At 39.6% G+C, this 14,453-nt stretch overlaps 1 protein-coding gene across 1 annotated transcript in view; it reads left to right on the top strand.

The window, feature by feature from the left end:
• IL1RAPL1 (interleukin 1 receptor accessory protein like 1) overlaps positions 1–14,453 on the top strand; it is a 1,739,707-nt gene that overhangs the window by 1,722,665 nt on the left and 2,589 nt on the right. Inside the window, exon 10 of the mRNA XM_040338202.1 lies at positions 7,558–7,728. Within this exon, the coding sequence (XP_040194136.1) occupies positions 7,558–7,728 (171 nt within the window). The remainder of the gene's footprint in view (positions 1–7,557; positions 7,729–14,453) is intronic.

Genomic DNA, 14,453 nt, shown 5'->3' with positions numbered 1-14,453 from the left:
CACTGTGCCCACCATTACAGCCTCTCTGGACACACCATTGCAGCCTCACTGTGCCCACCATTTCAGCCACACTGTGCCCACCATTGCAGCCTCACTGTGCCTACCATTGTAGCCGCACTGTGCCCACCATTGCAGCCACACTATGCCCACCATTGCAGTACCACTGTGCCCACCATTGCAGCCACACTGTGCCCACCATTGCAGCCACACCGTGCCCATCATTACAGCCTCTCTGGACCCACCATTGCAGCCTCACCATGCCCACCATTTCAGACACACTTTGCCCACCATTGCAGCATCACTGTGCCCACCATTGCAGTCTCACTGTGCCCACTATTGCAGCCTCACCTTGGCAGAAGAATGCATGAATGGAGGAAGACAAGAGCCTCTGGATCACAGAGCAGGATATCACACTGTTATATTTTCTTCTGAAAAGAAGTCCAGTAAAACCATGTCATTCTGCATATGTCATGTCATGTTTATTTCTGGAAGAGAAAATCAGTTTCACTTAATTTGCCTAATATCTTCCACCCTGCATAGCTATAAAGATATTGAGAAAGAAGGGTATAATCTTTGCAATTCAAGTGTATTCAAGACTTTGTTACATTCAGGTGGTGGCAAATGGAGTTCTTATATGTTTTTGTGGGGATGGTAGAGTGGTATAGCAGTGAAAAGGTTGAGTCATCCAGAATGGTGAAGTCAATACATTTCAGAGAAATTTCTCAGACCTTATTGCAATATGGCTTCAGTTTTGGGCAAAACCAAAATTTATAGGCGATTGAGCCTTCATTGGTATTACAGTACCAACAAATGTCAGCGACATAAGGGTAACATTTTTGGAGGACCATTGTAGTTCTGTACTATCAAGACAGAATGTTGTGGTTAGTTTCCTGTAGTCTAGTGCTGATAGAGGATTTGATATCCCTGTAAGATCGCAAGTCTTTAACCTACGGGTTATATATATATATATATATATATATATATATATATATATATATATATATATATGTGTGTGTGTGTGTGTCTGTGTGTGCCCCTATACTGCTTGTCCTGAAGGTATGAGGGCAAATGAGGTGATCTCCCCAAAGTGAGAAGTATTCTTATCTGAGGCATCGTACACACGACCGAGTTTCTCGGCAAAAACCAGCAAGAATATATTTTTTTTCCAGAGGAAAACGGTCGTGTGTACATTTTCGTTGAGGAAACTGTCGAGAACCTCGACGAGCCAAAAAGACAGCAAGTTCTCTATTTTCTCGACGGGAGTCTGATTTGGCTCGTCGAGATTCTCGACGGGCTGGTTTTCAACGAGAAACTCGGACGTCTGTATGCTAAGAAACCCGCGCTTGCTCAGATTAAAGTGTGAGACGGGAGTAAAAGTAGCATTTGTAATGGAGATAACACATTTTTAAAGCTGTAACAGACTGAAAAGTGCAAATAGTCTCTTAACCTCCCTGGCGGTATGATTCTTTCCGAAAAAACATGCTGAAAGCGGTACCATTATTTGCAAGGAAATTTGGCGTTTTATATTGTAGGTCTGTAATTTTTAGAAATAACTCACTTAAATCTGACCAAACAAGATTCTAATAGGCATCCCGGGTATGACATTTTTTTAAAAACAAAATTATAAATTATAATATAATAAATAATTATAAATAATTATAACAAATAATAATATAATTATAATAAAAATTATTCAATAATGTAATCAAATTAAAATCACTGAAATTTGCTCAGTTGCAGAATTGTTGCTGTCATTATTTATTTTTTTTATGACGAATTTCCCCACAAATCGCTATCGCACAATTCTGCAAGTGATTATAATTTATTATCGCTGTTTTTTAGCTGATCTAAAACTATTTTTGACATAAAGGGACACTTTTGGTTGCTATGGACAATCTACAGTTTTCAGGCAGAAAAAAAGGTTTTTATTATATAAAATGACATGCATGACACAGGACAGACCACTAGGGACAGGGGGGGTGTGTTTTTTTTTTACATACAGTACTGTAATCTATAAGATTACAGTATACTGTATGTAAGGTGTTTGTTTACGTTTTTGAATTTGGCGCCGTTCTCCGTCCCCGTGCGTCGTAACGTCGCAGGGAACGGAGATCGGCGTCACATGGAGGCACTATGTGAATCGAGCGAGGTCCCGCTCGCTCACACAGCGCGGTGGCATCGCTGGATCCAGGGACAAGGTAAGTAAAAAGTGCCTGTGGATCTAGCGAGGCAAGCCCGAGACTGACTCGGGGTTACCGATCGTAGCAGGAAAATCTAACCCCGAGTCAGTCTCGGGAACACCGCCAGGCAGGTTAAAATAACTTTGATTTAACATGCAAACACATGAAATTAGCAAAAGCTGCCCCAAGAGTTTAGCCAGTGGAATCGAACTTCCCCTGCCGTTGTATGTGTTGTATGTCACCGCGTTTGAGAACGAGGAGATTTTGGCTTGACTGTGTGTACGCAAAGCAAGCTTGTCAAGTTCCTCGACAAACCTAACAAGGAACTCGACGAGGAAAACTATGTGTTTCGCCCGTCGAGTTTCTCGGTCGTGTGTGCGAGGCCTTAGACAGTTGCCACTGGACTATTTTTGCTCTGGTGACAATACTAAAATTTTGGATTCTCTTCCGTTTTATGTCTTGGTGACAAAGGTAAATCTCCCCAGTGAGGACACAGACAACAATAACAATTTGACAGAGTTTATAACCTTTGGGCTCTCTATCCATTTTTTTTTTTTTACATATGCTTTAAACAGGCTAGCAGATCAGGCCTAAACTCCATTTAATAAAGTCTTCATGGAGTTTTCATTTTACTATGCATGTTATAACATATCAATAAAGTTTCCTTTCTCAATTTTAACTATGCATTCAGCTCATGCACCAAAAAGACACTTACAATCAGTAAATGCAAAATACAGTTTGCATTGGTTAAACTTGTTATGCTCAAGGCAATACAAGAAAGTGACAAATGTTTTTCCCTGTAAGCCTTGTAAAAACTAAAAGTTAGAAAGAAATTGCATACCGTTAATCGTATGCCTTATTAAAATTCCCAATTCCAGAAGGCATTTTTTAACAAGCCACTGTGAACCTGAGCTTCACAGTGTTGGCCTTTTAGCTTGATGGCTGGAAGCAAGTGGTAACAGTACTTCAGTTTACTCTGCATGTATAAGAAGCCATATTCCTTTTAGTCCCCTGCTAAGTACATCAGTTGCACAGAATGAGGTTATCTGTATGACTTCTTTAGAAATAGAATTAATGGTATTGGCTCCCAGGAATCTTTAAAAACACATGTGAGACCGTACTGTAGTCAGATAATATTTATAAAAAGAGAAAAAATGTGTAGTCCTCATACAGCTATAAATAAATTGTTTTCTATTCAAAAATGTTTTTCTAAAAGTTCATGCTGTACTTCCAATGATTGAACTTATAGTACAAAATATGAATGTTTCTTTTAAAGCAAGTAGAAAAGGACACTGTTTTATTCACAGCTTCCTCTTTATCGAGCATTTGTAAGGAAAATAGGAAAGAAAAAAAAAGATGCACTAGTAAATAGCTGATTTCAGCACTGAATGAATATAGAATTTGTTTTGGCACCCAGTAGAATATCCAATAAGGCTTCTTTTAAAAGCAATTGATATTCTGCATAGTCTGTGCATTATGTGCTCTAGAGAGTATAAAAAAGGTTAACATATCATTAGTCTTGCAATTGATTTAGCTGTACTTTACACACAACTAAAAAAAAATCAACATGTGACCTCTTATTTCAGGGAATTAGTTTCATTGCTCTTGCGGTTATTGGCCTCCTAATGAAAATTAATGTCTAAGCTTTTTTTAACAAATGTACTAATGTTTTCTCTTTGAAGCAACCATACCTAAAAAAGTTTACAGTTATTATGTTCCTACACAAACACTAAATCAAGCCATTTTTAAATATATTAGATGCATTGTAGTTACTTAGTTAAATAATAGTAATAGTGTACTTTATACCTTCCCACCAGAAATCTGTATATTAATGTTCCCTAACACAATGTCATATGCCAAGGATTTAATATACATTCTCCCCATTAAGAACCAGCAACCAACAGTTGTCCCTGATTATGTGATCTTATTTCAGTTCTGACATGTAGGTTAGAGGCTCCATTGTCAAAAATTAAAGCCTTCAGACTGCAATGTTCATTTTTAGTTCCATGTATATAATAGGTCAACTGCTGGAAATAATAATAACTTAGTTATAATAAACCTAAAAGTAAAAAATAAATAAAAATCCAGCGTGCATGAAAATTGAATTGACATATTTGAACATATAAGCTGCTGCAATAACATCAAATCAATAACTTATATGCTTTAAAACGATCAAAAAAATATTGTAATTAATAATGCAAAAGCAGCACTGTTCAGTGTATAAGGCTGGGTTCACACTTGGACAACAAACGCTTCGACATTGGGAGCTCATGTCATATGATGTGTGAAAATCAGTGGTCCCCAATTGGAGTCGTCTTACCTGGCTCGATACAAGTTGTGTGACTTTGAAAATGCTCCCTGCACTACTTTGGTTCGACTTCAGCCCATTTAATATCACCGAACTTGGAACAAAGTCAGATCGCCTTCTTAACTGATCTGACTTGGGCATTGCGACTTGTGCTCTAATAATCTTGAAGGGGAACCCCGCGCCAAATAAAAATAAATAAAAAAAAAACGGCATGGGTTCCCCCTCCAAGACCATACCAGGCCCTTAGGTCTGGCATGGATTTTAAGGGGAACCTTAACCAAAATCCATACCAGACCCTTATGCGAGCATGCAGCTCAGCAGGTCAGGAAAGGGGGTGGGGATGAACGAGCACCCCCTACTGAACCATACCAGGCCACATGCAGTCAACATGAGGGGTGGGTGCTTTGGGGGGGAGTTTCCCCTAAAGATTGATAATGGGGAAGGTAGTGCTGCGCTAATAGGTGGTGGATGGACAGGTGTATGGGCAAGTGAGGGAAGAAAAAGGAAGATGGTATAACTGAAATTGGGAACAGTATAACCAAAATGGCATAAACAAAAAAGCAAAAATGATGAGTGAACAATACTAGTGCAAATCATATAACTTCACAAATTTCTCTTATTGTGATAAATTGTACTATAAATAAAGTGATCGATGGTGCAAAAAATTATGTGTAGCACAATGCCCAAATAACTGTGATGGGTAAAGGTATTAAACTGGTGATAAACAGTCCATAAACAAGGCTTGAGCTATGTCAGCAAAAAATATATAAATATTTTAAAAGTCCAAAAAATAGAAGTGCTAGTGTAGGTCCGCAATGTGAAGTGGAAGGGGGATGGGTATCCAGTGATCCTTTTAAGATGAATAAGGATGTCCCCTTACCTTACTGCTGTAAGGTAACAGCATATAGATCCAACCAACTTAAATGGTTATCCAGATGGGCTCTGATCCAGAAACGACAGGTCCTCCTTGGAAGTCTCGTCCCAGATTGATCAGTATCTCGCCCCAAAGAAATAAAGCATCGATAGTGTGATACCATTTGGAAATTTTAATTCTCATAAATAATAGACAAGGGTACTCACATAGTTTAAAATACAATTAAGCATGTAAAAAGAGGGGCAGTCTGTCGCCAAGGTCACCTCTGATACCTCTCAGTGGACTCATGCACATTCGTCACTATCATGTGACTTCCTCTGGTATGAATCTTCCCCTAAAGATTCATACCAGACACAAAGTGCCTGGCATTGTCGGATCAAAGTCAGATCCCTTGGTGAAGGTTTTTTTACATCTATATACCTGATAAATCCCAAAAGAACACAGTGGAGAAAGCTCTATTTGGACTCACCTGTCGCAGGGTGTAATCAGCTTAAACTGTTTGGAAGCAAACACCGAAGTTCGCTGCTTTTGCTTTAGTGATTACAATCTTTTTAAAAGCATATGAGATATTGAATAACTTAGTTATAAAATGAAAATAGATGCAAATCAAATATTTGCCTGTCAGCATATAATAAAATAGGATATTTTCAATAGAAACCTAATATGACCTTATAAATATGTATAAAATTGATTTGGGTATGTAATTAAGCCATAGAGTATTTTTTAAGGGTAACTGACACAGGCTGATTCTGCTAAATGTAGCCTGGGTATCTAGGCACCAATGGTCTCTGGTTGTACAAGGGTTATTGTTCTTTTTAAGACAATGAATATGGAACAACTGAAAGTGGATCTTCAGTATTATAAATCAGACTACAGTATTTGGTGGTTTATATTTTCTTATAAGGTGCAGCTGCATCCCTGTTGTAGCATCTGTGCCTTCCAGTCGTCCAGTCTTCTAATCTGAAATGTATAGATAAAGTGTAGTTTTTGTAGAGAGTCTTGATTTCACTCATTTAATTATTTAGGCCAAATTTACTTGAACAAAATGTTTTACTTATTTTTTCTTTGTTACGAGGATGTTTTAGTAGTGGGTGTGGTGTATTTAGAGTAATTTTGTTTAATTAACTTAGTGTTCTTTTTATTTCTGTTTTTAGTTGTTTGTCATTTATCAACTATTGCTTTACATTTTTTTTATAAAAAGTTTCTGCCATGGTACTTTTTCACGGCCATTTTACTTTCTGTGAAAAAAATACAATAATGAGGCTATGATGGGGGCTTTTTGGCACAAGAACAGGTTCAGGATCATTTAAATCAGCTTCCATATATCTCAGGACACATCACCACTGTAAAAGCCATCTTAATTTTACCTTCACCTTTAATGCATTTAACAACAATGGTGAAATGTCAATAAAATCTCTCCAATTTTTTTTGAAATTTCTGAAAAGGGTAAATTATCACATTAACCTATGCCTGCTTAATAAAAAAAAAGAGAAGGTGGTATGGGAGGGAGAACATTTTATGCACAGTTTTTTACTAAATAACTTCAGTATTTATGCTGTGCACATGTGGATGAATTATGCCACAGTGGCTACAGCTACAGAGGCCAGTGGGGATTTGTTTTAAAGCTCATGCTTGTTGAAAACACATAAATAGATGAATGTCCATAGCCTGGTTGCAGGTTCACTTAAATAAATCCAAGTTGTCTAAGCAAGTCGCATGTTATTTGAGTATAACGATCTCCTTTCATCCCTTACAGCTGAGGTCAGTACCAACTTAGCCCCTGAGCTGACATAAGTGCACTGGTAACTGACAATGTGACTTAAATGTAATTGTTTTAGAAAAAAGCCAAATCAGTGTTTTGGTAAACAGCTAAACCCTAAAACCTTAAATCAGTTTTTACAAGACTAGCATCTTGATTCAAGCATATTCATTTGCAGCAATAACAGAAACACACAAGGAAATAATGATGGTGGTGATATTCTTGGTAATGTATTATCCAGCTACCAATGTTAAATTACAGTGAGCAAGCAGAATAATTTAGCCTCAGCAATATGACTTTTTTCACCAAAGTTCATGAAAGTTATAGCCATCAACCACACAAAGCTGAAATGCCAGTTGTGGAAAAAGTTGGCCTCTAACGGATCTATGAAAAAGTTTATTTTAAATGGTATTTACTCTTGAACTTTTTATTGCAGACAACAAAGATTTTGATGCCTATTTATCATATACAAAAGTGGACCCAGATCAATGGAACCAGGAGACTGGAGAGGAAGAAAGATTTGCACTGGAAATTTTGCCTGATATGCTTGAAAAACACTATGGTTATAAACTGTTCATACCTGACAGAGATTTAATCCCTACAGGAAGTAAGTAAATCTGTCATATCTGATTCTTTTCAACTTTATTGATTTTGCTTTGCTGCTAACCCTCTGTACAATGTGCCTTTATAATCTATTTGTAAACCCATTCTAACATGAACTGAGCAAATACATTAGGTATCTTGTGTTAAAAGAAAATCACAAATAAGGTTAAAACAATAAGGGACAAATTGATACAATTATAATGTTTTTAGACCCTGGGAAAACTACTGTTCAAAGAATAAATATTCTGAATAGCATTTTAATAATTGATGAATATTTACAATATAAAAACACAGAGGATCTGTTTATCACATAAAGCTCAAGATGTAACAGTTTGTATGGCAAAAGATGTTTGGTTTGTTTCAATGTACAGTATTAAAGCAATCCTGTGAGTACATAATTACAGAGTACTGTATATATAAACCCATTCATTAAAATATGCCTTGCAGCACTGGGGTCATTGGTTTGAATACTAACCTCAACGATACTTGTCTGTAGTTTGCAAGCACTCCAGATGCAGGCACAGGTTTTCTCTGATTTCCTCAAACAAGCCAAAGACAAGCTAAAAGAATGAATTGGCTTCAACATGTTAATGTAATAAAATAAATCTGTTTCAGTACTTTTAAATCTGCATTAAAAAAATAACTGGTGATTCTTCCATCAAGGCCCTTTTTAAGTCACTTCCTGTTATAGGGTCACATTGCATTGTCCCTGTCTCCCAATTGTGTTTGGCACCCTCTCATAAAGGCTTCCAATAGAGTGTTCATACACATTAGACAGGAAAAGTCCACTGTTGTCAGTATAAGGAATTATTCCCTTTGCTGCCATCACTGTGGACAGAAGTGTCAGCAAAGATAATACACATATCAAAAATGTAAAAACAAATAGGTATTTCATTCAAAAAGGGTCAATTGTTTGTGCTACATGCAACTTTGCAACAATAAATGTAATGCAGTTAGGGTTTACATCAACAAACAATAACACTAAAAGTAAGCGTTTAAAATACTTGTTATTTTTGTTTAAATTGGTGATAGGGTCTCTTTAAATGTTTCACTTCACTAGAGTCTATCCCTCTATAGTTTGTACTATAGTCCGACTGGCTTTTTTTCTCGGAAAGTCCAGCCGTGTGTAGCCTCCATTGGACTGTTTTTTCTCGGAAGTCCGACGAACCTTAGATAGAGAACTTGTTCTCTTTCTTTCCGTTGAACTTCCGACGGACTCAAGGCGGACCTTTGCACAGTCAAAAGTCTGACCGTGGGTATGAAGCATTAGTGTCATTTCTGTCTGTTGTCTTCTTCCTATGCTATCAGCATGAATCACTTCTGGCAGGTTTTCCTGAGACCAAGAGTAAAAAGGTGATGATGGAGATTGTGATTGACAGCCTCAGCTCTGTTGCTTTGTGTTCACTGCGCTCTGCAGGGTGTAACTTTAGTTCTCTGCTCCTTGCTTTCTGCAAGCTCAGACAAGCCTTAAACATTTTGCTTTGAACAGATGTAGAGAAGAGAAAACTACAGATAAACGGGCACAACTTATGCAGGAGGATTTGTTTTATATCTATGTATCACCTAAGGTCAGAAACTTCATTGGATAACTGTAATGCCGCATACACATGATAATTTTTTGGCATGAAAAAAACGTTGTTTTTCAAAAACGTCATTTAAAATGATCGTGTGTGGGCTACACATAATTTTTCAGGTTCTGAAAAACGACAAAAAAAAACAAAATTCGAACATGCTGCATTTTTTAACGTTGTTTTAAACAATGTCGTTTTTCGGGTTGTAAAAAATGATCGTGTTTGGGCTAAAACAACGTAAAAAACCTGCGCATGCCCAGAAGCAAGTTATGAGATGGGAGCGCTTGTTCTGGTAAAACTACCGTTCATAATGGAGTAAGCACATTCATCACGCTGTAACAGACAGAAAAGCGCGAATCGTCTTTTACTAACACAGAATCAGCTAAAGCAGCCCAAAGGCGAATGAAACGTCCCCTTTATAGTGCCGTTGTACGTGTTGTACATCACCGTGCTTTGCTAGATCATTTTTTAAAAACGATGGTGTGTAGGCAACGTCGTTTTAATGATGAAGTTGGGAAAACGTAGTTTTTTGGACATGCTGAAAAACAAAGTTTTTTTTCATTCTGAAAAATGATCGTGTGTATGCGGCATAAGGGTTTTACACAGTGGCGGAACTACCAGGGTCACACAAGTCACGCTTGCAACTGTGCCCTGTCGTTCTGCCAGTTTGGGAGGGATCTTCTGCTATTTACCCAGAGGTGATGATCGGAGAGTGGACTGCTCACCCAGCGTCTCCGCCCATTGAGTTTTCAGCTGCACTGTGTATTACTGTATATTGTCATATTAACTGAACAGCGACCGCTCACCCAGAATCACTGAGTTTGCAGCTGCAAACCTCCATAGCCATTGGGAGGCAGAAATTGGTTACTCTTGTCAGTTGACCAGGTGGGGTGAAGGGGGAAGAGTCAGAGGAGGTCTCTGCCGTCTGAGGAGATTCCTTCTTGGGATAGTGTCCTGAAGACACGTGGAGGGAGCCAGAGCATACACGGAACAGGAACATGAAGCACAGAGTCCCAAGCTGAAAGTGAGAGAACGAGTGCCATAGATCCCAACCCCCAGAAACACTGCTACTGATCCCATCACAAACCAGACTGCCACTTTCCCCACACAGCACTGGCACTGCTCCCATCCCACCACCAGTGTCACATCCAACCCCCCCACACACACCAACACTGATCCCATCCCCCCGCTGCATCTGCCACTGATCCCCCCGTGTCTGCACTGATTCCCCCCTAGTGTCTGCACTGATTTCCCCTCCTAGTGTCTGCCACTGATGCCATCCCTCCCCAGCATCTACCACTTACCCCCCCTAGTGTCTTCCACTGATCCCCCTAGTGTCTGCCACTGATTCCCCCCTAGTGTCTGCCACTAATCCCACCCCTCCCACCATCTACCACTTATCCCCCCCAGTGTCTGCCACTGATCCCCCCTAGTGTCTGCCACTGATCCACCCCCTAGTGTCTGCCATGATTACCCCTAGTGTCTACACTTATTCCCCTCCCTAGTGTCTGCCACTGATCCCATTCCCCCAGCATCTACCAATTATCCCCCCAGTGTCTGCCACTGATTCCCCCCTAGTGTCTGCCACTGATCCCATCCCCCACCCTACATCTGGACAGATTGATTCCTCTATACGCCTCCCCCGCCACTCCTTTCCAGCTTCTTTCTGTTTCCCTCGGGCCCCTGTGCTCTCTCCTGGCTCCACTCCTCCCCCGCAGCACTGCCAGGGGATTTGTCAGGATGGAGAGCAGGGAAAGGGCTGGTAAATATGTAATTTACCAGCTCCGCCCTTCTCCGAATGGACAGAGTCAATGATAGGTACCGATCACTGACTCTATTCATAACTGAGGCATAGTAAACTATCTTTACAATGTTTCAGTTTGTAAAAGAAAGGGAATATTCTGTGCAGCTGAGACTGCAGAGGTGGATATTGAGGGCTGTGTCCTCAATCTCCTTTCTCTGTCTAAAAAGTGGAACATTAGAGGTCTGTTTATACCCCAATATCTCACCAACGCCACCCCAATGGGGCTCCTATATATTTTTTAAAGATATTGTAAAAAAAAATGTTAAAAGGTAATAATAATAAAAAATAATGAAACCAGTGGCAGAACTACTAGGGCAGCACTTGCGACCGAACCCTGGCGCTCCGCCACAGGCTTTGGGAGAGGGGTCACAGGCAAGTGAAAAATGTCCCTGGTCCGGGGTCAGGGGGGCCCTTCATGGTTTCTTGCACCGGGGCCCTGAAGGTTCTAGTTACGCCTCTGGTTTTACAACCACTTTAGATAAAAAATTGTTGAAGTATAAAGGGTAGATGTTTTCTTCAGATTTTCCTTTATCTTGCATTGTATTCCACCTGTACAAACAAAGATTAAAAAGACTTTTAAAAAGTGTATTGGCAGTAATGCAGGATTATAGACTTCCAGTTTACATTTTTACACATCCTTGTGGGGATTCAATATGCAGATTACCGAGCTGAAGGTAACAGTTTGAATTTGATTAAACATGGTATATTAATTTATAGTTGGTGAGTCACAATTCTGCTTTGTAATCCTTCATCCTTAATTTAGTTATACTGTATAACACATTGATGATCAAAATATTTAAAATGTACCTCCTATTTTGCCTGAGAAAAAAACATTATATATATATATATATATATATATATATATATATATATATATATTTCAGTACAACTTTGTAAGCACAAGCAGCTTTTTAACCCTTGTCCCACCCAAACCTTTCAGCAAAATAGCCCCTCCCAAGCACATTTTTCCACCACACTTCCTGGTTATTCCCTCAGGAACAATGTGCTCCAAACAGGTAAAAAAAAGAGACGTCCTTGATAATGAGCAAATCAAATCAGCTATTTATGATTTTTGTGACACAAAATACAAAGACAAGATAAACTACAAAGACAAACTACAAAGACAATATCCCACTGACCACCAATGAAGAGGACATTCTTCCCACTGACCACCAATGAAGGGGACATTCTTCCCACTGACCACCAATGAAGGGAACATTCTTTCCACTGAACACCAATGTAAGGAGCATTCTTCTCACTGACCACCAATGTAAGGGACATCCTTCCTACTGACCACCAATGTAAGGAGCATTCTTCCCACTGACCACCAATGTTAGGAGCATTCTTCTCACTGACCACCAATGTAAGGGACATTCTTCCCACTGATCACCACTGTAAGAAGCATTGTTCTCACTGACCACCAATGTAAGGGACATCCTTCCCACTGACCACCAATGTTAGGAGCATTCTTCTCACTGACCACCAATGTAAGGAGCATTCTTCCCACTGACCACCAATGTAAGGAGCATTCTTCCCACTGACACCAATGTAAGGAGCATTCTTCCCACTGACACCAATGTAAGGAGCATTCTTCCCACTGACACCAATGTAAGGAGCATTCTTCCCACTGATCACCAATGTGAGGAACATTCTTCCCACTGACCACCAATGTAAGGAGCATTCTTCTCACTGACCACCAATGTAAGGAACATTCTTCCCACTGACCACCAATGTAAGAAGCATTCTTCTCACTGACCACCAATATAAGGAGCATTCTTCCCACTGACCACCAATGTAAGGAGCATTCTTCTCATTCTTCATTATAGAGGACCCAAAATTGACCCCTATCTTCACGATTGGCAATGATGGGATGTACCCATAATCAACGTCTTCTCTGCCTCCGCTTCTCCTCCTCTTCTTCCTCATGCACTGCTACTGCTGCAGCAGCAATGACAACTGCGGTGGCAAGAAAAGGAATTGCCTCACACCATGTATGTTTTCATTGATTAATGCCAAAGTTGTGGCAAAGTAGAAGTTGTACTGATCCCAAATCGCGGCAAAATCACAGCGTTGAAGTCGTATAAGTGTGAAAGGGGCCTAAGTAACATCACTAAAGATCTATAGGCAGCTACAAAACACAAGCTGCATGAAAAAACATATGTATGCCAGGATAAACTTAAAATATGCCATACATCTGTGCGATACATGCATATTTCACTGTGCTTTGTCTTTTTTTAAATTCTCTCCTCAAACCCAGACTCTCTATAAATATTCTATAGATGCTATATGACAGAGTGTGCACACTCTGGTTAATCCTGCCTTCAGATGTCCCTCCCATCTTCTGTGTGTCCCCATTGCTTCCCAAGATTGTGTAGACCAGCTGTTGCCATCTACTGAGCATGCTGCAGTTTCAGTTCTTTTTTAAGCCATTAATTTTCTCCTTTTGTTGTCGGTGCAGCCCATGTGAATATAGAGTCTCACACATTGTGGCAAATGACACTCACCTCTCTCTTCCTTCATGTCCTCCTATTGCTAAACACTATTGGGGTGAAATATAGTATGCTGATTGATTACATCCACTACGAAACTCACAAAAAATTAATTTTAATATACTGTAAATCCATAAAATGTAATAGCTAATACTGTACCTGTAAAGTAACAAAGAGCCTTGTTAGCTGATGCCATGCCAATTTGACTTACTTATTTGACTGGTCCAGAACCAAACAGAGTTGTGCAGACACAGACTCATACTGTAGATTGCATACATCAGTGGAATAACAAAAGCCCCTCCCAAGGATGTATACCTGCAGCAGCCAAAGAACAGGGAAATATCATTTGACCACACAACATCCCTGCAGGAATAGGGTACTCAGGCCCCGTACACACGTCCGAGGAACTCGACGGGCAAAACACATCGTGGATCTTGGCGAGCCGAAATTTCCCATTGAACAACGAGGAAATAGAGAACATGTTCTCTATTCCCTTGCCGAGATCCTCGTCGGCTTCCTCGGCCGAAAGTGTAGACACGGCCGGGTTTCTCGGCAGAATACAGCTCCGACCGAGTTTCTGGCTGAATTCTGCCGAGAAACTCGGTCATGTGTACAGCACTGTTTAGTACCACTTTAAGGTCTAAATATTCTGTAGTCCAAATATAAGGACTGGGAGGGCTAATTAAACATCTTGAGATAACACAGTAAAAAGGAAAAGTCTGAACTTCTGACAATATCAACATATTTTTTTTGCACTTATCAAACAGATACAACACTTTCAGTGGTATATGTAACAGAGAAAATAAGAATAGTCTATTGTTCAGATTTACATACACTTTTAAGCGAGTACAGAATGTCCTGAGTG

This window comes from Rana temporaria, chromosome 2, assembly GCF_905171775.1.
Source record: "Rana temporaria chromosome 2, aRanTem1.1, whole genome shotgun sequence".
Lineage (NCBI taxonomy): Eukaryota > Metazoa > Chordata > Amphibia > Anura > Ranidae > Rana > Rana temporaria.
The sequence above is the reverse complement of the archived record's forward strand: the minus strand, read 5'-3'. Positions and strand labels throughout refer to the sequence as shown.